At 40.4% G+C, this 24782-nt stretch overlaps 4 protein-coding genes and 1 long non-coding RNA gene across 5 annotated transcripts; 2 read left to right on the top strand and 3 right to left on the bottom strand.

The window, feature by feature from the left end:
• Positions 1–557: 557 nt before the first annotated feature.
• nedd8 (NEDD8 ubiquitin like modifier) lies at positions 558–5228 on the bottom strand. Its single transcript, XM_082520040.1, has 4 exons — positions 4861–5228; positions 4707–4754; positions 4545–4627; positions 558–3496 (listed from the first exon to the last, which is right to left on the bottom strand). The coding sequence occupies exons 1-4, from the start codon at positions 4876–4878 to the stop codon at positions 3370–3372; spliced, it is 276 nt and encodes a 91-aa protein (XP_082376166.1). The 5' UTR covers positions 4879–5228; the 3' UTR covers positions 558–3369.
• Positions 5229–5320: 92 nt separating this feature from the next.
• Positions 5321–11412, top strand: gmpr2 (guanosine monophosphate reductase 2). Its single transcript, XM_082520029.1, has 10 exons — positions 5321–5435; positions 5817–5961; positions 6235–6354; positions 7807–7890; positions 7985–8158; positions 8242–8323; positions 8580–8686; positions 9932–9974; positions 10065–10224; positions 10301–11412. Exons 2-10 carry the CDS (start codon positions 5875–5877, stop codon positions 10488–10490), a joined length of 1047 nt encoding a protein of 348 aa, XP_082376155.1. The 5' UTR covers positions 5321–5435; positions 5817–5874; the 3' UTR covers positions 10491–11412.
• On the bottom strand, positions 11406–14848 carry LOC309697835 (uncharacterized protein). Its single transcript, XM_082520015.1, has one exon. It carries the CDS (start codon positions 14627–14629, stop codon positions 13028–13030), a length of 1602 nt encoding a protein of 533 aa, XP_082376141.1. The 5' UTR covers positions 14630–14848; the 3' UTR covers positions 11406–13027.
• A 3904-nt stretch (positions 14849–18752) lies between these two features.
• Positions 18753–20664, bottom strand: LOC309692923 (uncharacterized protein). The gene has a single exon (XM_082511819.1). The coding sequence runs from the start codon at positions 20643–20645 to the stop codon at positions 19350–19352; it is 1296 nt and encodes a 431-aa protein (XP_082367945.1). The 5' UTR covers positions 20646–20664; the 3' UTR covers positions 18753–19349.
• Positions 20665–20851: 187 nt separating this feature from the next.
• LOC309692928 lies at positions 20852–22630 on the top strand. The gene is made up of 3 exons (XR_014272522.1): positions 20852–20909; positions 21282–21368; positions 21844–22630. It is a non-coding gene; the product is annotated as an uncharacterized lncRNA (long non-coding RNA).
• The last annotated feature ends 2152 nt before the right edge of the window (positions 22631–24782 follow it).

The following is a 24782-nucleotide window of genomic DNA, read 5'->3' as shown; positions in this document are numbered from 1 at the left end:
GCCTTGTAATCGGAAGGTTGCTGGTTTGAGCCCCGGCTTGGACAGTCTCGGTCGTTGTGTCCTTGGGCAAGACGCTTCACCCGTTGCCTACTGGTGGTGGTCAGAGGGCCCGGTGGCGCCAGAGCCTCGCCTCTGTCAGTGCGCCCCAGGGTGGCTGTGGCTACAATGTAGCTTGCCATCACCAGTGTGTGAATGGGTGGATGACTGGATGTGTAAAGCGCTTTGGGGTCCTTAGGGACTAGTAAAGCGCTATATAAATACAGGCCATTTACCATTTAGATGTGACTTATTGAAATGAGATGTTACCGTCATGAAATAAAATGATGGAAGCTATTTTTGAGGTATTGTAAGGGCAAAAATGCTAAAAACTGATCACTTTGAGCCATTGGTAGGTGGTTGCTAGGCAACACAATGACATCATAATATCAGATGTAGATAAAAACCCTTAGGGACGTAAGATGTAACCGAGTGCCACGTTTGGTTGTTTAACTCCTGACGGTGGAGTTTGCGGACAAACAAACAAACACAGATCAGAAACAGAAAGCAGTAAACACGAGTCGTTTGCAGGATCAAATTTATTCTACTGACAGATCAATCCAAAGCAAAAGTCAGTTTCTCATAACTCGTCACACACTGGTGGGAGCAACGTGGGAACTCACACAGCAATGCTTCTCAAACAAACAAACCACGTAAACTGAAGCCGCGCTCCTCACTACAGTCAAATATGCAATGAGAGCAAAAACCAACTCTGCCCAACACATTAAATAAATCAGTAGCTTACCCAACGGACATGCTCAGGCTGCTTATAAAGCAGGCTTACAATCAACTACCATATGTGGTCCATGATTTAGAACAAGTTGCAGGAGATTTTCCTGACATCACATGTTGGTCTGCATCACAGGAATAGTTTTAGATTTTAGGAAATGCAGATTCATGAAGACTTTCACCACTCTCACATAGTTTGGTCCATAATTTGTTGCACAAAGACACTTTGCCTCTGTACACGATCACAGCAGATATGTTTTTAAATGAAACAGTCTAGATATAATTTCACTCAAGCATTTTAAATAAAAATTAACATTAACCGTTTATGAATTATACAGACATTATATAGTCATTTTTATACAGTCTCCCATTTTCAGAGGCCTGCTCCTCGTTAATATTTGAAGCTGATTCCATGTGTTGAATTTATAATTTAAAGCTTTTCACTAAAACTCTAAATATGAGGAGGCCCAAGACATGTTAGTGTAAGTGAGGGAGACCATCATTAGGCTGAAGAGCTAAAATAAACCTGTCTGATCAACAATCCGACACATTCTTCCAAAAATATTAAATGAATGCAGAGCTCAGCAATACCACAGAAGACTAAATTAAAAGAGAAACATTAAAACAAGTCAAGCACACGCTTGAGGAAGAAGGTGCATCGCTGTGAAAGTCTACAATCACGACACACTTTCATGAATGTTAATACAGAAGGTTTACAACAAGGTGCAAACTAGACTCGAGAACAGGAAGGACACATCAGACTGCCGGAAAACAACTAGAAGAGCTCACGCTGTTCTGGACAGATGCAACCCAGACTAGCTCATGGGGACGTTTGGCTGTTAGGTGCACTGGGGGGGTACTAGTGTTTACTGATGATGTGGCTGTAGATAGAAGCAGCAGGATGAACTGTGAAGTGTGCAGGGTCGTACTCTCTGCTCAGATTTAGGCAAATGCTGCAAAGCTGGTCAGACAGAGCTTCACTGTGCAAATGCATAAATGAGACAAAGCAAACTGCAAAAGCAACCCAAGAGTTTCTAAAGGCAAAGAAATGAGATTTATCAATGGGCGAGTCAGTCATCTGATCTCAAACCAACAGAGCACGCTTTCAACTGCTGAATACAAAATTGATGACAGAGAGACCCACAAACAAGCAGCGACTGAAGCTGGCTGCAGTAATGGTAACGTCCATGGGCTACAGACTTCAGTGGTTGACTTCATCAAAGTATTGATAAAAACCCAATTTTATTTTGTGCTTTCTGAGCCTCTAAAAATGGCTCTAATTCCTAAACAGTTTATGCAATTCTGTTAAACTCTTTGAAAGCTGCAGGTCTGCACTTCAATCACATCTGGTCTGTTTGATTTAAAAGCCACTGCGGTGGAGAACGGAAGCAAAACTACAAAAATTCTCTTTGTCCAACAAATTATGGATCTGTTAGGGTTACATCCAGCAGGCAGGTAGATCAGCACAAAGACTGGGAGAAGAAACCCACTTACAAACACTACATCGTGTCGCCATTTAACTCGCTTGGTCTTCTTTTAGGAACATAATCCAAGTGGAAAATTCACAGTTAGAAATGACATTTCACTGTGGGTTAAGAAGAAGACTGAAACACAGTTTCTGTTTTAAACACTTATTTTTTGCACATATTAAACCGACATGTGTCATGTGACATGTTAATAAAAGATTTAGAGATGCTAACAAAGGAAATCTGTCACCTAAAGAGTGCAGCCGGTCTTATTGCTGGGTTATTTTTCCATTCATCACTATAGCACAGTTTGCACCTTGCACTACTCAGTCTATCTACATTTTTTTACTCATTTTGAACTTTTGTGTTTTGATTTATAAAGTACTTATTCTACAGCTTGTGTTTCTGACTGTTGCATGTGAGCTTTTGCATTTAAACCTTCTATAAGCGTAATTTAAAGGACTTTCTCGGGACACGCCCGGTAAAGGAGCTTATTCGTGCTACACAAACAAGCAATTTAACCAGCTGATAATAGTGACTTCATGTTGAGTGATCAGATGCGAGAGGTACGTCGGTTTCCCATGAAGAATGAGTCGGTGGCTTTCCTTAAATGTGGAACTATCCTTTTACATATGCAGCGATTCATCCTCCTCAAATCTAACTACGCTACTGCACATCTGCATCATATAAGAATAACAAAACATGTACACAGCATAAAAAAAAAAAAATCAATTAAAGAAAGTTTGGAGGCAGCATCGCAGTCCAGTCATCAGTGTTATCATTAGTGGAACTAAAGTAACTTTTTTACATGCCTCGAAAACCTCGGGCCTGTCTGCTTCAGATAAAATAAGTGATTTGTTGACTTGAAGACAAAATTTTCTTTAATTCTGAGAAACTTTTCAACTACATAAGGGTGTCGCACCGTGGCAAATTTACAGTGTGGAAGGAGGGAGCGTTTGTGGCCAACACACTGTTGGTTGCAGGGAAATGTCTGAAATAAAGAGAGCCCGATCAGACTTTTTAGACCAAGGCTCCGTCTTGGCTACAATACCACCTGGTGATCCAGCAGCCGCTGGCTCGGAGTCGTCACTGTTCTTGCTTCGTGCAGGCAGGGCAACAGCTGAGGCAGCGGTGAAGGCTACACCGCAGGTGTAGAACAGAGTGTTGTGCGATGGTGGAGCAGGCATCCTCCTCTCAGAGCGAGTACCAGGTGGAGAACGGAGCCTCCCTGGATTTTATAGTCTGCTGCTGTTTTCTCATCATTCCTGAGGAAAGAGACGATGCATTCAATACTCTTTTTTTTTTTTTTTTTTTTAATGAAAATCCATCTGACACAAATGATTTATTTTAATACGTAAAACAGTTTAAGCAGGTAAAGATGTGGAACTTTTCCCTAAACGTTTTGAGGATAATGTCGACGTACATCTGTAGTTCTTTGTATTATAAAAAATGCTGCTTCAGAAGAGAAGCGGTAGCAAAAATTAAGACAAGAGATTTCCTTCTTTAGAACAACAATAAGCTGTAAACGTTGCTAAAATTCAACGATGAGTAAAAGGCAGTTATCTCACCATAAACCTTACAGAGTCACTGCTAACAACTAAAGTGACCCTTTAGACTCGACTGCTTTGCAAACAGCAAAAAATTATGTTTATGAATCTAACTCGTAATGATTTAGCTGCATTTTTGTGCCTGATAAGGCTGAATATGGTGGCAAATGTGGGAGTCATTGTTTCACCCCGTCCACATTCAAGCACCACCCTGCAGTTTTCAAATTAAAACGAGGTCAGCAATGTGTCTGTGGTTGTTCCTAAAATGCAGTATATAGGTGCAAAGTGGATTTTGTAAAATTTACACTTTATAAAATAAAAACCTATATGTGCAGATGGATTTTTGAGTCCTATGTTTCCTTCTTGCTCCAGTCAGCTGATCTAAGTCTCGTTGGCACAATGGCATGAAATGGCCTTTAGCATATATTTGACTGATTTTAACTATAAATTTAATACATTTTATAATTCGCCTGGGTACATTAACCTGAGGTAAAGTTGATCATTCTGCTCTTGCCCTTCCTATCAGTATTAGCATGCCAATGCAGATTTGTTTCTGTGACAGATATAAATCTTAAGTATAGTTTCATTTTAAACTAAGGCTAACTGATTTCTGGCAGATACACGTGGTGCACTAGTGAGCACTTGCTACACTGGGATATTTATTTTAAGAGATTTACTGTAATAAACTACACTGTGTGCAGGTGCTTCCATTAAATACATCCCCAACCTCACTCTTTAATAAAAAAAAACTGTATCCGGGTCTTACATCTGTTTTCCACTGTAGATTAGCCTCTGCTGTTGGGGAGGGATCCCCTCTTTCTCCTCCACCCTTTCTTTAATCCGCTCCACCTGGATGGACATGAATTAAATGCACTGAAAAACACAGCGACTTACTATCTGCGCACATCAAAAAAAGATAAACATGTACCTTATCTGTGGGCTCTATGTCAATCTCTATCTCCTTGCCAGTGAGTGTCTGTGATAAAAACATTGTTAAGCAAATGATTTCAACGGATCCAGCAGAGGCAGTGAGTCAGTAATAACAAGACGAGTCTCAAATCGTTCAGTATGACGGACCTTACCTTCACTTTAATCAGCATCTTTGTTGACTTCTTCGTAGAAATATCAGTCAAGTGGGATCAGTGGTGCGAGTATATATTAAAGGAATGTAAAATATCTCCAACTACGTTCTGGAATTTTAGGTTTCGATGTGGTATTTTGATGAAGATACGCGATATTCCTCCTCTTCACAGAAAATCAGTGGATACTTCCTGTGTCTTTCCCCCTTCTCGTTTGTACGTTAACCGTTCCGCTTCGTGGATTTCCGGTTTATATATTTTATTTTCCGCAAAAACAAACAAACAAACAAACACAACATTCAAACCTAAATGACTTTACGTTAACTGGAGCCAGGTCACAAGAAAAGCAAACCCAAATTTCTCACCCAAGTACCTTAAAAATCCTTACGACATCAGTACCACATGACGTAAAGCGCAAGTCGAGTTAGTAGTTTTTACGTGCGTCGTCTCCTCCGAGCAGAACCCCTTAAAAACTACAAGGCGGGTGCCAGCGGGTGTCCGCCACAATAAAGTTTCCCGCCAGTGGAGACGGAAGCTGAAGCGGTGAGGTTCGGACCAGATCTGTTATTTTCCCAACGGTAAGTACTTTGTTTTGGTAAATTATTAAAATGGTAGATAACTCACTCATTTTATTGTTATTAGCTCATGCTTACATGAACGGTCTGTGAGTGACTTCAGCTATTAACCCCGTTATGTGGTGTAACCTTGAATTTTGGCATCGGAGCTAAAAAAGCAGGACTCATTAGCTACAGAAGGACTTAGTCCATTTTCATAACGCAGTCCCGGATTTTCCCCGAGTCTCTTTTTCAGTCCTAGAAGGATTCTTGGCTTTTTGAGGGTCCCTCCTGACGTCAACTTTGAGCGTACCTGCTTACAGTTACTTGTTTTTCATATACATGGCTGTATGAATGACAAAGTAAGGGGTGTCCCCTTAACATGAACTTTCCTCTCTTTCATAGATTCGCACTGCTCCATCTTTTTCCCTGTTAGACCGGCTGCTGCTGCTTCTTTTCGGAAATGCCTCGTATAGAGAATGACATCAAGCTAGACTTCAAGGATGTGCTCCTCCGGCCAAAACGGAGTACGCTGAAGTCTAGGAGCGAGGTGGGTAATGCAGCTGTGCGCAGTTTCCACAGGAAAGCAGACTGACCTACATGCAGATGTTTCCATTTGCTAAATCATTAGCTATTCTTGGAAAGTGAGCCCACAGGCCATGCGACAGTGCTTTAAAAGGGGCACAAAATACAGTCTTGTGTGGCTCTGCGAGTCACCGCAAATCATTGATGGGAATTCCAAATAACTAAAATAAATGTTTTGCCAGCTGGTTGCATAAATTAATTCTTAAGTAATTTTTTTTGGCCTCCTCTACTACCACAGGTTGACCTGATGAGGAGCTTTACCTTCAGGAACTCTAAGGGCAGCTACAGAGGGATCCCCATCATCGCTGCTAACATGGACACTGTGGGGACCTTTGAGATGGCTGTGGCTTTGCACCAGGTGCAGAAATGTTTGCTGTTATGTATTATTTCAATGAGAAGTGATTAAAGTAGTCCGAATAGAAGTAGGTGAACCTAAATTTATCTAAGCCATGAGTAATGTGAGTGCCAGTAATCCCTACATTACACACCTGAGGATGGGCACTGATTCTCTTACCTGTCCCTGCTGAACGGGGGATTAAAAACAGGAAGAGTCTGATGCCTTAGTTTAAATGTTGGTGGCTTACATGTGGAATATTTCTATATCAATAGAATGATAATCCAAACAACTGTGTGTTTCTTTGTATTATCTTACAATTCTATTAACCTTCTCAGCCACAAAAAGAGAACAACCACATCACAAACACACACTTTTTTGTGTGTGTGTGTGTCATTCATTAATACTGCCCCTAATGGCCATCAGATGGCATGAGCAGTGTAAATATCAACAATTCACCAGTTCTTTTGATTCCTCAGAGGCATCCGATGGAAGACAAAACACTGCTCAGAAGACCATTTAACACTTTATTTCTCTTTCACATTACTTCTAGAAGGGAGATGCGTCCTGCATGACACGTTGCCACGGATCTCAAAATGGTGGTGCGCCCCTAACAGTTTTATTAGAAGCTCTCTCATTCTAGTCTAAACAACAGTGTCCCTGTAACTTTTCACTAGAGATGGTTCCCTCTTATCTACATTTTCCCAGGCAAGTGTGAGCGAGAGTCTGCAGCTTTCTACTCCCCAAGGACACACGGTCTCATGCCTTTATTTTTCAGGGCTGTGTCCACTTAATACTATGTATAACTTTATAACACTCATTATTCATTATTAATAAAAAGCAAATTATTTAATCCCAACAGCAGTGACACCACTTTTCTGTACATCTCAAAATAAACCATGCAATGCCATCTGGAAAGTGACTGAATGGTAGCAGCTTCATTATTCAGCATGACGGTGGTTTCAAACACACTGCCAATGAAGTTAAATATACGCGAATATAAAAAACACAGTGGATCACTATCAGCCATGGATTGGCCTCCTCAGAGTCCAGACTTCAATGCTATTGAAGCAGCGTGGGATCATCTTGACAGAGAACAGAACAAAAGGCAGAAACATCCAAAGAAGAGCTTTAAATGTCCTTCAAGAAGCCTGGAGTACTATTCCTGAAGACTACTTGAAGAAATCACAAGAAATCTGCCTCAGAGAGTTCAGGTTGTGTTGAAGAATAAAGATGTTCACACCAAATATTGACTCTCAAACTCGTTAGAATTGTGCAAATTCTTTTTTTGCCTTATATTTTGTATGTTCATGCATTTTTGCACCGATAAATCACTTCACCTATTTCCCATTTTTCTACCAAAATATAAAGAAACTCTGGTGGCTCAAGACTTGTGCACAGTACGATAGGCTGTGTTCCTGCACTGCTGTATGTCTGCATGGATAACCGAATTTTGTTCTTTGTGTCTTCCTCCAGTTTACTCTGTTCACTACAGTCCACAAACATTACACGGTGGATGACTGGTTGGAGTTTGCAGAAAAGCATCCAGAATGTCTGGAGGTACTCACTGCTGTTTGAACCAGTGATTCTGACGAGGTTATTAATGGCGTGTTAGCTGTAAGACGAGTCTCACTCTTCTGTGTTCGTCTCTTAGAGTGTGGCAGTCAGCACGGGGACCGGTGACGGTGACTTTGAGAAGATTTCGGCCGTGGTGGAGGCGGTGCCGCAGCTGAAGTACATCTGCGTGGATGTGGCAAACGGTTATTCAGAGCACTTTGTCCACTTCGTCAGAGACGTCAGGGAGAAGTTCCCCTCGCACACGATAATGGTCAGTTCCTGATTGTGAATCCTTTTAAATGCCCGAGGAAAACGACATTTCTCGGATACGTGCTGATTTTTATTTTTGCTCAGGCAGGGAACGTAGTAACAGGAGAGATGGTGGAAGAGCTGATCCTCGCCGGCGCCGACATCATCAAAGTAGGCATCGGACCAGGTGAGCCTTAAGGCACTCTGCAGTTGATCTTAGCTCACTCGCCGTGAGGTTATCTTGCCTATTTTCTGCACAGGCATATTTAAATTATAAGAACATTTTCTATATTTATATAAAATTACCCACCTTGTTTACGTTCCTTTTTCTCTGCTAATAGTTATTCATATTTGCCACCATGCAGTCAACGTTCATTTGCCACATAAAGACTCAACAGTGCTTAAAACTGCTGTTTCCTGTTTCTCTCCTCCTTCCTCTTCAGGCTCTGTGTGCACCACCCGCAAGAAGACAGGGGTTGGCTATCCTCAGCTGAGCGCCGTCATTGAGTGTGCAGATGCAGCCCACGGCCTGGGTGGCCACATCATCTCAGTGAGTGCAGTCGCGATGAGAAGAGTTTGAAGATGGCATGTTTCCTGTGTTAAAAGGAAGCACACAGGAAGTGGTCGAAGGAATAGAAATAGAAGAGTGTCTCAAACCACAAGTTCTATTTTTTATTTTTTTAAATCCTTTTGAATCAATAACATATACCATTAATTTGTGAGCTTTCTAGGTGCACATGGTTGAGTTTTAGCTGTTTCTTGTATGTAAAATATGGGCAGTACATTGTGTTATGCACTTTAAAACCTGCATTCTTTTTAACGGCCAGCAGGGGGCGGTTCCTGTGGTCGAGTCAGATTTAATACATCGATAAGAAACTGCTCCTTTTTTGAGTTTTTTCATCTGAGATCTCAGTAAACACTCCTCTAAAGTGTTTATGGTCTCAGTCGTTGCTTAAAGTCTTATTTATTGCAAAATATAAATTTTAATAGATTTTGGATATATTTATATTTAGGGTAAAATAGAAGGTAAAGCGGGGTGTCCTCCACCCAGGGTGGTTTTCCTGTGGTTAATAAGTGACTGTTGCAGCGACATGTGGCTTAACAAAAACAAAATAAGGGCTCAGTTCGAGGTTTCGAAAAGGAAGTGCGCAAAACAAGCCCCACCAATATTATGACTGATGCTACTGGTCGGTCATTTAAAAATCAGATATACAAGTTAAACAAACTTTCCTAACATTTATTTCGTGGAGTTATTTATTTACTCTTTTACACTTTCCCCGATTGCTTGGATCAGCTGGTTGTTCCTTTTGTGTTGCCAACCAGAATCCCCTCTGGTGCACATCTGCATGGTTCAAGAGTGTTTGTCCCGCCTCTTCTTTCCTTTTTTGAGCCAAATAGATAATATCAGCTGATATCCAGATCTGACCATAAACTCTCAAAGCCCAACAGTTCAGACTTGCATGCTCTTCATTATAACATGTTCTTAGTCTGTTTACCCTGATGATCATTTTATTGTTATTATTGCATCTATCTTTTATGTACTGTGTGTGTTTTCCACTGTTCCTGGACAGAGTTTAGACTCATTCTTGTCATCTAACAACACAAAATGTTCTGGACTCTTCCTTTAAGCCGAGACCTGTGAGACAGAAACTGACATTGATTTATCTTTAGTTTATTACTCATGGGCCGTAGCCTGATGAAACTACTGACTGTAATTCCCAGGTCAGTGTTATTTGTTAGAGTTGTGCAGCCATGATAAAGTCACGCTCGTAACGCCTTGTTTGCTTTCACACAGGACGGGGGGTGCACTTGCCCGGGAGATGTCTCCAAGGCTTTTGGTGAGTTGCTGTGTTTTCAAAGAGAACTTGAACTCCAATCTTAGAAAGTATAACTAGCGTGAAAACAGAGTTTGCTTGTTTGGCTCTCAGGTGCTGGAGCAGACTTTGTGATGCTCGGTGGTATGCTGGCCGGCCACTCGGAGAGCAGCGGCGAGATCATCGAAAAAAACGGCAAGAAGTACAAACTGTTTTACGGCATGAGCTCCGACACGGCGATGAAGAAACATGCGGGAGGCGTGGCTGATTACAGGTTGGCGTCAGGTGCTTGGCTGTTAGAGGAAGGTTATTTAGGTGAGATGTCATTCATTCATTTTCTTTGCCTCCAGAGCGTCGGAGGGGAAGACCGTGGAAGTTCTCTACAAAGGTCCGGTGGGTGACACCATACGAGACATCCTGGGAGGGGTCCGCTCCACCTGCACGTATGTCGGTGCAGCCAAGCTGAAGGAGCTGAGCCGCAGGACGACCTTCATCAGAGTCACCCAGCAGCTCAACACCGTCTTCGGGAACGACAGCTGAACGTCCGGCTTTGCAAAGAAAGAAGCGGCGCCGGTTTGACTCCCACATGCCGTTAGTCTGTTAGTCCGGTGTAAACTGAAGCGAGCAGACGTTTTATTACCGTAGTTAAAAACATATTTTGATACTCGTTCAGGTAGTATGATGTTAACGTTCAGCGCAGCTCTAGCTGCGTAAGTTCCACTCTCTATAACAGAAGTATTTTCCAGCACACAGACTCTGGGTCTCCTCACACTCTGAATATTCCAGGTCTGAGTGTGTTTCCAGGTAGTAAGATGCAGGCTACCTCTGCAGGCCTGCTCTCTCATCATTCCAGTGCAAACTCCTAAACGCCTTTGTCACTGACATAAAATTATAGTAAATGTCTTAAATTATTTATACATCCTAAATGTTTCTGCAATTGCTGTAACAAAATTATAACATCGACTTGTTTTTGTTTTTTTTTTAGAAAACCTGTCATTCCTTTGCTAAAGTTTTGCACTTTAATGAGTTATACTTTCTATAAATGATCTGTTAGTGCAATGAGTACAATCTGGGAGCACAGACAGCATGTAGTAATGTAGTGCTGAACTTACAGTACAGATGTTATTGAATCTATTTGTACTTTTGTCTTACCTGGTTCAGCTGCTCCTGATCAATACCAAAGTTAGTTTGTGTTTCCTTTTACAAACGAGAGCTTCAAGTGGATTTACTCTAATGATTAAAGCCTTTAAATAAACTGATTCCTTCATGTTAGCTTCAGAAGTCCTTCAGTGTGAGTATTTAACAGTATTTAGTTTCACACAGTTCATTTCAAATTGTTCTTATGTAAACTGTTATTTTTTCTTTGTCATATTTGAGTGAAGATTAAAAAAAGGCAGTTTTTATATTTCATAAGTCATGTTACATTTCATCCAGTCAATAAAAACCTTCCACAACTTCAAACTCCAGTGACTTTATTATTGATTAGATCAATTACAGTGTGTACACATGAAGCTAAATATTTCTGTTTACTTACATCAGTATCTTTGCCTCCTCCCATCAAACCTGCACAGGGATAAATGCACATGATCCAGTATGGAAGACACATGATTAGACAAAGTGCCTGCATTGATAAAGCCTGTAAGCAGGGCCCAGAGGATGTTCAGGGGTGGTCTTGAAGCATGCTGAAAGGTTACTTTGATACAAAAACATGTCGACTACCCCAGCTGTGAAGCAGTAACACATTCAATACCAGTTGATGGAGACAAACACTTTAAAATGGAAGGCTGGATAAGACAACACATCCCAGAACAGAATGACAGCATTTAAATAAAAAACCTCAAGTTTGAAAAAAGGCAGCTTTTATATTTCAAAAACTCACATTTGTTATGTTTCCATAACAAATGTGAGTTCTAGTTTATCCTCACATTTAGATTTGTGTGTTTAGGTATAACCTTTGTATGCTCAGAAGGATGAAACTCGGGGCCAGCGCCAGGAGCTTCCTGGGAAAACATGGTGGGAGTTGCTCTCTGCCCAGCCGCAGCCCGTGGGACAGAAACCTGTTGTAACTAAAAGATACAGAGAGTTGTGTGTGGAGGGGTATTAAAGAGGAGCTGAGACATCCCAAGGGCAGAGCTGGCATGACTGAACTGTGATGTTTGATGTGTGTGTTGGCTCTCCTGTGCAGTAATATATAGCTTGATCATAGCTCTTTGCGTGTTGCAGACTTTATTTCCAAAATTCCACAGCACATTTCATCCAGTCAACTGAAATGATTTTATTATTGATTAGATCATTTACAGTGTGTACACATGAAACTAAAGATCTGTGCCACTTATATCACTCTGTATCTTAAACTGCTTCTGGAACTAATGGTAAACACAACAAACACGGGGATATAAGATAGTTCCAGAGGATGAGGCTGCATGTCTTCTTTGTTGGTTTCCTTTTATCCGCTCCACGCATGTCACAGAGAACAGTTTGTGGCTCTGTTCTTCTCCGTTTTGTTTGTGTATTGTTAGACATGTTTTCCCAGCAGGAATGCCTCCATGAATGCAGTCCTTGATGCTCTCTTTTAATGAAACTGAGGATGGCTTGAAATCTGATGAATCCTTGAGTTTTCCATTTTTTTTTTTTTTTGCCTGTTTCTGGTGAAAGTCTTCAGCCTGCTCAGGAGCACTCCACAACAGTTTCAGTTCTCTGGAAAATATCTCACCACTGCTAAACCACACACTGAAAGATTGGTCAGACAAGTTTGACTGAAGCTCCCTTGTAATGTTTGCAGTTTGGTTTTAATTAACAAGAAACATTCGCAATGTCACAAATACAGAGTAAGCTGTCGATTATATTTAAGCAGCAATACACCAGCCATAATTTAGCACAAGAGTGTTGAATTTGCACCAATTATGATGAAAACCCTACTCTAGACTATTTTTGCAAGTTTTAGCAGTAGAGAGACTTTTGCACAGCCAGCACCACATGTTCATTTACAGATAATCAGCATTTTAAGAGGAACTAAAACTTACATGGTTAATAAGAAATGTGGTGATGTGGGTTTTGGACAACAGCATGAGCATTAGTTACAGAAGTTCACAAAGCACCGCTGTGATTCGTGCTGCACCAATGATATTTCCACAAGAGCAGGTTGATTTGGAATGCATGGGATAAAAAGCCCCTCCACAATGGTATCCATCAGTAGACTCACCATAAATCTGCCCACATGAGCATTTCCACTGATTCTGATATTGTTGCTGAATTTGTCCAAATGTAAATGCACTCTTTGACCCAAAGATTGATACATTTGTCGCTTCCTTTTCTAAACCCTGGAGACAAACAAAAGGCTTGAGGTCTGAGCTGGTAGAGCTGATTGTTACTGTGAGTAAGTTTATTCTCTGGTGCTGCCTGATCTTGCTGAAGAATGATAATGAGTCTGGAAAGCTCCACACAACTTCCACTATTTGTGGTCTGGTCATCTGTGGTTCCACATTTCCACCTGGAGTGTTGATCACTTGTTGGGAAACCTTATAATGCTGTTGGCGCGTTTCAATTTTCGGCATCCCAAACACTATTACACGTGGAGTTTCTTTCATAACCCAACTAGACTCTGTTGTGAGAGAGAAGAGCTGGTTACCTTGGCAGCGTAGGCCATAGACATTTCCATCCTTCATATTGGTTGCGTAAGTGTCGTCACATACACCAATGGTCCAGTCACAGTCTTTGGAAATGCTGATCACCCATCTCTTAAAGTCAGGAACAGGAAGTGTACTCTTAATGAAGAATAAGCAGGAAGAACAAAATTTCATCCACTGACTGTGGAAAACCTTCCTGTTGTCAGTGGACAGCGACACGCCAGGACTCAGAGTCTGTGGCTCAAAGATCAGGTGTGAATCAGTGGGAACAAGCTCCTGGTGGTGTTCAGGATCAACCAGAGTCAGCAATGATCCCCAGAACTGAGACGCTTGCTTCACCATCTTCTCCCCATTCTGTCTCATCTCCTCAACCAGTTTGTCCCGATGGCTGCCCGGCTCCAGCCCTTTACTCAGATCCACAGCTTTGGCCTTCTCCACATCCTGATGCACCTGAGAATACATCTGCAGGAATCTGAAGGTGTCCTTCTCCTTCTGTGCTGCTTCCAGGCTGCTCTTGCTGGTTTTCAGGGACACCATACGAGCAGAGACTGAGCTCTGGACGCTGGTCAGAGAGATGTCACGCAGCTTAGTCACAGCCTCAATCAGACGCACACTGCAGCGACCCAGCTTCTCTCTTTCACTCTTCTCCCACTTTTCCAGACTCACATTCTCATCGTCTGTTTTCTCCTGTAAGATCAGCTGCTCAGCTTTCAGCTTCTCCAGGAGCTCTTTGTGGGCTGTGGAGAAGGTCTTCATATTGTGTAGGCGGTGCTGGTCCTCAATGGCGCAGGAAACACACACACAGGTCATGTCGTCCAAGCAGTAGTACTCCAGGAGCTTGCCGTGCTGAGAACATTTGGTGTTCCCACATAAAGCCATGGGTTCAGTCAGAGGATGAGTCTGCAGTAACACAGGTGTGGTCAGGTGGGCCTGGAGGTGCTGGACACACATGGAGATCTCACACTTCATGCACGTCTTCTTTGCTGGTTTCCTGTCCTCTGTACACATGTCACAGAGGACAGTTTGTAAATCCATCTTGATGTTTTCAGACATGTTTTTAAAGCAGGATGTCCCGTTTAGATAAGTTAAAAATGATTCCTTGTTCAAGTTCAAGTCTTTCAAGTCCTCGAATTTTGCTCGTGTCTCTAACGCACTTTACAAAGAGTCTCTGTTGACTCTCTGATTCACACTGAAGGGGTGGGGTCAGACCAGCGTGACTGCAGCTGTTTTATAATGGTTTAACTTAGGTTTCATTTCTCATGAAACTCCTACTTAATGTAGGAGGTGCCAACGAGTATGGAGGGAAATTTGCGTAAAAAAGGGCTACGAATGCGCATGATATGATCCAAAAAGGTGAACTAAGATTTACAAATGCGTGGATCGATTTTTGTTGACATCTGGGTTCTCCACTCCACTCAAAAATACGAAGCACACACGTAAAAATAGTGATGGGGGACACTGTGCTGAAGCTTCGGAGGGTGTGTCGAGAAATCTTTCGTTAACTACTTGTGTCAAGGACAGCCTCCAATTCGAGACTTGCAGTCAAGCCAGCCTCCAGTTTGTTTTCTGTTCCCTGTGTATTCAAAGTATTACGGGAATGGATGTGGAAACCGGATTTCAAAATAAAAGCCAACTTCGAGTGAATTAACAGATATGTTAAGAACATAATAACATATAATTTAGGCTTGTTTACAAACTTTAATGTTAGATCTACATGACTCAACATTGTACCCTAATAGCGCCCTGTCAATAGCAAGGCCATCTTATTTTGGATTTCAAAGTAAAAGCCCTGTGAATTTTCATTTTTTTTAACTACTCTTTCAATGACTTCAGAATGCTCTTAAAAGCAAAAGTCATATTTCCAAAGACTAGTTGCATTTTGTATCAACACTATCCAACCACAGAAATGTGAAATTGCCCATATTTGACTTACCGGTACTCTTCTAACGATTTCAAAATGCTCTACAAAGAAAAAATCTTGTTTCCACAGGGTAATTTCATTTTGTATTTACAGTATAAAGCCCCACAGTGATACCATGTCAATATCAAGTCAGTCTGATTTTACTTTCCAAAGTAATGGCCCATTGAAATTGCCCATATATGACTTACTTTTGTAATGATTTCGAAATGCTCTAAATAGAAAAAATCCTGTTTCCACGGGATAATTTCACCTTAGATCAATAGTATACAATCTCGCGATGTTACCGTATCAATTTCAAGTCATTCTGATTTTACCTTCCAAACTAATGGCCTGTTGAATCTGCCCATTTAAGACCTAACTTTCAGTGGTTTCAGAATGCTCTAAAAATGAAAATTGCTGTTTCCACAGGGTAATTCCACTTTAGATCAACAGTATCCAACCTCAGGATGTTGCCAAGTCAATTTCAAAGCGTTCTGATTTTGCCTTCCAAAATAAAAGCCTTTTCAAAATGCCAAGATACGACCTACTCATTTAACGATTTCAGAATGCTCTAAAAATGAAAATTTCTGTCTCCACAGAGTAATTCCACTTTAGATCAACAGTATGCAACACTACAGTGACACCATATCAATATCAAGTCAGTCTGGTTTTTCTTTCCAAAATAAAAGCCTTTTCAAATTGCCCATATATGACTTATTCTTTTAACGATTTCAAAATGCTCTTAAAATGAAATATACTGTTTCCACAGGATGATTCCACTTTAGATCAACAGTATCCAACCCGACAGCAAAACCATGTAAATTTCAAATTCGTCTGATTTTGCCTTTCAAATTAATGGCCCGTCGAATTTGCCCATATGTGATGTACTCTTTCAATTATTTCAGAATGTTGTAAAAATGAAAATTACTGTTTTCACGGGATAATTTCACTCAAGATCGACAGTGTACACTATCACGGGGATATCAAGTCAATTTCAAGTCGCCTTGATTTTGCCTTTCAAAGTAATGGCCCGTTGAAATTGCCCATGTATGACCCACTCTTTCACTGACTTCAGAATCACATTAAAAGCAAAGTTGCTGTTTCCACAAGATCATTTCACTCTACATTGACAGTATACAACCCCACAGTTTTATCACGTCAATATCGTAATTATAATTGTTTATTTGGTACTTTTAATAATTAAATGTGGATGCTGTTAACAGGACAATTACTGTTTCCACTAAGTAATTGGAGTTCATGAAAACCATACACAACCTCTACAGTGGTAACATCTCAATCTCAAATCAATCTCGTTTTGCATTTCAGAGTAAAAGCCTTTTGACTTTGTTTATAGGAGCTTGTCTTTCCATAACTTCAGAATGGCATTAAATGGAAAGTTCCAGCTTCCACGAATGAATACCAGTTCATGCCAACACATATCATTGCATATAATCTAACAGTGGGGTCGGGAACAGTTTTTATAAAAAAACAGAGGTGCCAGGCAATGCCTTACTTTAAAACCTGCATTCTTTTTAACGGCCAGCAGGGGGCGGTTCCTGTGGTCAAGTCAGATTTAAGTCATCAATTCTTTGGAAATGGATTGCCCACTTTGTATAATACAAACTTTTATTTGAGTATCATGATGTTCTGTGTTTGTCTATAACTCACAATATGAGTTTGGCTTTAGATAAACTGGAAATTATCAATAAGATGTGGGGTGTACACGAAGTAGGAAAAGTGCCTCTAAATAAAAATCATGGCATCAAAAGATTTTGCTTGTTTGGTCAGTTTTATATTTGGTCCATCTTGAGATTCTAGAATGATCCAAACTACGATCAGTCTTTTAAACACTTCGATCAAAAGTCATAAACTTCAGGCTGGACTGTATTTAATATATATATATATATATATATATATATATATATATATATATATATATATATATATACATATATATAGTTAATCCATAAAGATGCATCAAAATGCATTAATCTGACAGACACTTATTCAATTACCTTTATTCTCATTCAGTTACACAAACAACCAAAAGGATCTGGAGAGTTAGGATTGGCAAAGTTCATGAACCCCCTCAGTGAAGCATGGAATAGTTCTTATGATTAAAGTAATAAAAGATTAATAAAGAGGTTTGCTGTGCTCCGCACACATGTCACAGAGGATAGTTTGTGGATCCATCTAAATGTTTTCAGACTTTAAAAAATCAGAATGTCCTGATCAGATTTGTTGAATATTATTCAGTCCTCCTGAGAGAAGTCCTTGCTGCTCTTTGTTTCACTCCAGTTTGATCTACTGTAGAATGTCCCAACCTCGTCTCTCAGTCTGTATTATGCCCAGTGGCACTGCAGTTTAGATTAATGTTGTCACATATTGCACTTTGTACCATTAAAACAAAAACTGAACAGGTGGAGTCAGACAAATTTCACAGCATAAATATGGATGTGTCAACACAGAGACACCCACCAAAGTTTAACTTGCAAACACACTTTTGTGATAAAGTAGAAAAGACATGGACTTATGATAAAAGCAAAACAAATGTCGAAATTAAGGCAGCGATAAGGCGATGATAGTTTAGCACAAAGGCTTATCATGCGTTTATCCTGAATTCACATTTTCTCAGTTCACGTTTTTGCACAACTAAGACCGCATAATCATTTTGATGCAAATAAGCATAATCACTAAACAAGACAAAAAAATCATAATATTCTGGTCATAACAGACAGGACTTGCAAATGTATGTGATTAAAAATGAATAAATATAACTAGTGTGGTGTACACTCAATACTGAATTTTTACTGGTTAAAACTAAAAGACCCAAAATCCTTTGTTCAACCTTTAATAGAGAAAGAAATGTATATAATAAACTGGCAACTTTAATAAACAAAATTTGATATTAAAAAACTTAAAAATGCAGTGTTCACTGAAGCACCGCAGCAATTTCCTAATGTTGTAAACCTGCTCAACATTTGGCAATAAACCCTTTCTGATTCTGATTCTGATTCTTGCTTGAGTTAATCAGAAAAATAAAAGCATTCCACATATTAAAATATACTCTGTTATTTATCAGATCATTTACATTGTATAAATCAACTCTGGCTGTACAATGTACAATGTGAGAGTACCACCAGTAGATGGAGACAAACATATTCAACTTGCATGTGAAATAAAGCAGAAACGGTTCAAACGAAAATAATTAGTTGGTGCATTAGAAGCAAATACCAAAGCTAAACATATATAATTAACCAAAAAGAGGTTCATTTAATGAATATGATGTGATGTATGACATATGATGTACATTCCTGTGACAGAAACTAAATCGGATACATTAATAAATATTTGGTGAGTGGAAAAAAACATCAGCAGAGTTCGAACTACCAAAGTTTACAAACCGTCTTTGTGATGTTTTCACCATCAATCATTTTCCACAGGAACAATTACCATGAGGAGGGTAGAAAATATTATGATAAGAGTAGCAAGACAGCACCAGGGAGGGGAAATAATTACAATGAAAATTTTCTGCATCCCAAACCCCATTACCAAACCAAATGCAAAAGTTAGAAATTATTAAAACTGGAAAAACATGCAAGAAAATATACATTTCATATTTCATTTGAATTTTGTTCGGTCAAAATGTAACAATTTAATCACAAAAAAGCATCATACTGAATTTATCGGTCAGTTACACTTACATTCATCTGCTGAAAGGAAAAATAAAATAATGAATAGATCTACAATTAGCAAAGTTTACAAACCATCTCTGTCATCACTAAGAGCTTTTCCACAGGAACAAACAGACTGGTGGGAGTAGCTGGAGCTATGATCCAGAATGTGGGTTTTGGACAACAGCATGGGTGTTATTTACAGAAGTTCACAAAGCACCGCTGTGATTGGTGGGGAACCAATAATCTTTCCACAAGAGCAGATTGACTGGGAAGACTTGGAGCCTAAAGATGTTCCATAATACAATCCATGACCAGATTTAAACTTCCTACATGAGCATTTCGACTGATTCTGATATTGTTGTGAAAATCCTCCAAATAGAGATGTCGTTGAACTGAAGGTGAACTCATTTGTCGCTTCCTTTTCTAAACCCTGGAGACAAACAAAAGGCTTGAGGTCTGAGCTGGTAGAGCTGATTGTTACTGTGAGTAAGTTTATTCTCTGGTGCTGCCCGATCCTGCTGAAGAATGATAATGAGTTTGGAAAGCTCCACACAACTTCCACTATTTGTGGTCTGGTCATCTGTGGTTCCACATTTCCACCTGGAGTGTTGATCACTTGTTGGGAAACCTTATAATGCTGTTGGGGCGTTTCAATTTTCGGCATCCCAAACAACATTGAATGTTCACTTTGAATCATAACCAAACTAGACTCTGTTGTGAGAGAGAAAAGCTGGTTACCTTGGCAGCGTAGGCCATAGACATTTCCATCCTTCATACTGGCTGCATAAGTGTCGTCACATAAACCGATGGTCCAGTCACAGTCTTTGGAAATGCTGATCACCCATCTCTTAAAGTCAGAAACAAGAACTGTACCCTTAATGAGGAACAAGTTAGAAGAACAAAATTTCATCCACTGACTGTGGAAAACCTTCCTGTTGTCTTTGGACAGCGACATGCCAGGACCCAGAGACTGTGGCTCAAAGATCAGGTGTGAATCAGTGGGAACAAGCTCCTGGTGGTGTTCAGGATCAACCAGAGTCAGCAATGATCCCCAGAACTGAGACGCTTGCTTCACCATCTTCTCCCCATTCTGTCTTATCTCCTCAACCAGTTTGTCCCGATGGCTGCCCGGCTCCAGCCCTTTACTCAGATCCACAGCTTTGGCCTTCTCCACATCCTGCTGCACCTGAGAATACATCTGCAGGAAACTGAAGGTGTCCTTCTCCTTCTGTGCTGCTTCCAGGCTGCTCTTGCTGGTTTTCAGGGACACCATACGAGCAGAGACCGAGCTCTGGACGCTGGTCAGAGAGATGTCACGCAGCTTAGTCACAGCCTCAATCAGACGCACACTGCAGCGACCCAGCTTCCCTCTTTCACTCTTCTCCCACTTTTCCAGACTCACATTCTCATCGTCTGTTTTCTCCTGTAAGATCAGCTGCTCAGCTTTCAGCTTCTCCAGGAGCTCTTTGTGGGCTGTGGAGAAGATCTTCATATTGTGTAGGCGGTGCTGGTCCTCAATGCAATGGCGTGTCCAGCGGGGTGGCCTGGGGGGGCACAGGCCACCCCCCCAACCAGACTGGCCACCCCAGGTGCCACCCCAAAGGCAAAACAATAAAATTCAATCAAATATCAAATGTACGATTATGTTTTCACGGCGAAGCTCAGATATCCGAGTGTAAGTGAATGCAGCATCGGCTTCGGCACTGCAGGAAACAATTTTTCGGTGAAAGAAAATGAGGACAGAATAAATGTCCCGGTAAGTAATATTAAGTTTGTTGAGTTTAGTAAACTTCGGTGAAATTAGAATCCCAAGGAAAAAATAACACTTAAAGAATTATTGCAGCTGTGGAATATTTCAGACAGTATGCTACTGAGGGCAGCTAACATAAGAGTTATGAGTTATAAGATATAATCTAAGTCGTAACATTGCTGTATGGAGCTGCAGATTTGGTTGCAGGTTAACATAGCTGGACTGGCCATCGGGCATACCGGGCATGTGCCCGGTGACTTATTTTTATTTTTTTTTTGTAATGGCATGAACAATGAGAGGTGGTGGATTGGCCAGATGCAGGTCGATGTGTAAAAATGACTCAGTTGTTTGGTGGTGGCTATGGCGGGGCTTCCACAGAGGCCAGCAGGTGGATGAGGGAAGGGGAGGCAGGAGGAGAGCCCCGAGGCAGCCGCCAGTCCGAGTGTCAGGTGAACTGAACTTCAGGTAAGAAGTTATGACCTGCAGTCTATCTGGGTCAGATATGAACCAAGTTTAGGTGGAGTTTATTTTCGTTGTGCTGACTTTTTACCCTCAGTTGCAATAACTCGTACTGCGTTCTAGCCAGCTTGATGGAGTTTTTAGGTGGGTGGGTGCTATGATGTTACTGATAGTGAACTTTATTTTATTCATAAGGTTAGTTAGTAGAGTTGCCAACGGCTCCTTAAAAAAATGGAATGGTCCCTCATTCAGAGAAAATATTACACGTTTCGTATTGAGCTGAGAAGAGACGCAGTTTGTCCCGAACTTTAGCTAGAATGGAAAAAGACACAATGCTGGAGTTATTCTGTGTTTACGCTGCACAGCTGCCTCTTCTTCTCTCATTCTCCCCCCTCTCTCTCCTGTTGCTACTTCAATCATGAAACTGATCAATGATCAGCTGATCGTCTCTCTTGTTTATTTATCGCCCACTTTGTGCCAGAAACAGGAAACCAGCAGATGTTGCGCTAAACAACAGCAGCACGTTTAAGCTTGATCAGCTGTTGTTAGAATTTATTTAATATTAATTTCTAGTATCAGCTGATGTTTGCTGGAGCCACAGCTGTAAAGCTGCTGGTCATGATGTCGGTTTGTATATGTGGTGAGAGGGAAACATGAAGATGAAACCAGGAGATGTCCTTACTGAATCATCAGAGCTGTGATGGAGAAACAGGTTTACCTTTTAGGTGACATGAATGAGTTGAAGGGAAGTTATGAACTGTTTCTGAGAGACAAATAACACCAGCATCCTTTTCTAAGCAGCTGACAGCTGGTAACTGTGCAGGGGCGGATCTAGCAAAGTGTTGCCAGGGGGCAGGTAGGGCATTAACAGGGAAAGGTGGGCACAAGGAAATACTTTTCTTTCTTATTCTCATTTAAAATATCTCGCTTTTATTAAATAATTATCTAAATCTTACAACCAAAGTTTTTATCTGACGTAAAATGTATAGAAATCATACATATACCAACAAGACTGTACATCACTGTCACAACAGCATTTGTTTTCAGTCAAAGGCTTTATGGCTTTAATACCTGGGGGGCCGGTCTCTAGTCAAAATGCCCGATTTTCTGTCCCAGTCCAGCCCTGCAGGTTAATACTGGCAGTGTCACCATGCCAGCTGACTGGATTTCATCATCAGCCAGTGTTGTTCTTTATCAATATTACCAAAGTTTACCATAAGGCAGCATAGAAAGTATTTACTTGCCTTTAGGTTTTATTCAAATGTTAGTCTTTTCATTTGTTTCCCCACTTTTTTCCTGTTTCACAATCAAACACCAGTTTGTGAGAAGATTATCTTCTTTTTTAACAGGCAGATAAAGTTTTGCATTGGCTAATTTGTCAATTGTTTGTTACAAATGTTCATATTTTAATATTAAAAAATGTTTTTGCCCAAAACATATGTGTACTATATGTCAGTAAAAATACTATGCAAATATTGATGTCCTTGAATGCTGAGTAAACACTGACAAAACACTGATTGTATCTCTTGTCCTTTAGCAACGCAGTATCTAAAAACTTTGCACAGTAGTGGTTAAAATCTCATTCTAATAAGAGTTAAAAGCGCATTCGGTTATTAGGTTTACAGGGTTATTGAATTATGGTTAATAGAATTGTTTTTAACATTATCTGCCAATTACATCTGCCACCCTTCTCCAAATCTGTGCCCCTACCTGGCCCCCCCAACAAAAATTTTCTAGACACGCCACTGCCTCAATGGCGCAGGAAACACACACACAGGTCATGTCGTCCAAGCAGTAGTACTCCAGGAGCTTGCCGTGCTGAGAACATTTGGTGTTCCCACATAAATCCATGGGTTCAGTCAGAGGATGAGTCTGCAGTAACACAGGTGTGGTCAGGTGGGCCTGGAGGTGCTGGACACACATGGAGATCTCACACTTCATGCACGTCTTCTTTGCTGGTTTCCTGTCCTCTGCACACATGTCACAGAGGATAGTTTGTGGATCCATGTTGATGTTTTCAGCAGAAGGTTCTTCTTCAGTATTTGAATATTATTGAGTCTTCAATAAAGTTTTTGTTTCTTTCTGCAGTTTGATAAAATTTTGAATTTTGCTCCTTCTTTGCTTGTTTCCTCCCTCTAACGCACTTTTGTGGTAGATTTTCAGGCAGATATTTTCATGCAGTGCTTCCACCGAACACTAAAGGGGTGGAGTCAGTTCAGTTTGACTGCAGCTGTTTTGAAATGATTACTTTTAAGTTGTTTTTGTTCCTGAGAAGATAACCAGGCAGTTCTCTCTGGAACTGATAATTTATTAATGTAGTGCCAATAAAAATGTGTGCCCATATTTGGGTGTTAAACACACAGAGTCTGCAGCTATGATACTCTAGTTTAAAAAAAAAAAAAGTCAGTGATACTTCAGCACAAACTATGAAGAGCAAGAGGATTTTTATGATTTATATCTGATCATGTGTTTGACAGGTCTTCTTTGCTGGTTTCCTGTTTGTGGATTCGTCTGGATGTTTTCATACATGTTTTGTTTTTTTGTTTTTTTTAGCAGTATGTCCTGTTTCGATAAGTTTAAAATGATCAGTAGTGTTCAATAAAATCCTTGTTGCTCTCTCTAGAATTTTTCCTCTCAAACAAATAAAACTAATGCTGGTGGACACTGTGCTGAGGCTTTTGGAGGGTGTGTCAAGACATCCATTGTCACGGTGGGGTGTGCTATGTATTTTTTAAATGAACCCAAGAGCAGACACTGCAGGAGACGCAGCTGGTTTGCAAATCAAAGCGATCCTTTATTAGGGCTGAATGAAGGCAAACAACAAGAACACTAAGGAGAAAAACAGAAGACTACAGCTAAACTGACTACAGGTTACAAACAACTATGAAACTGTGAAGAAAATGACAACTATTATGTGGAATATGCTGGACCTTCAAGGCTTCATGAGGTTTCATCTGGGCATCACTACACAAAACTATTTTATAAATGCGTACATCCAACTCTGAGTAAATACTGTTTTTTTTTACTGATAATTTATACATAATACAGCTTCAGCTTCATGAATCAGATAATTTTCTTGTTCAAAAACAAAAACTACAGATAACATCCTCTCCAGGTAACAAATCCTTAAATCTCCTGATACACACAGATCACGTTATATGCCCATGTTGGATTTTGAGACAAATTTTACGCTGCCAGCTTCAGGTAGATCCACAAATGTTAAAAATTGTGAAAGTGGGACATGTGGGCTTCCTCTGTATTTCTTCATTTTTTTGTTGGTTTTAAATAAATAAAATCTTTTGTTTCTTTGTCAAGTCTTCTGACTCTGCTGCTCTTTGATGATCCACTCACTACAGCACTGTACAACAGTTTTGATTGTGTTCTATCCATTCACTTACGGTTGTCCTTTTCAGGGTCGTT

This window comes from Aulonocara stuartgranti, assembly GCF_965226115.1.
Source record: "Aulonocara stuartgranti genome assembly, chromosome: 3".
Classification (NCBI taxonomy): domain Eukaryota; kingdom Metazoa; phylum Chordata; class Actinopteri; order Cichliformes; family Cichlidae; genus Aulonocara; species Aulonocara stuartgranti.
This window is presented reverse-complemented; position numbering and strand designations above follow the sequence as displayed.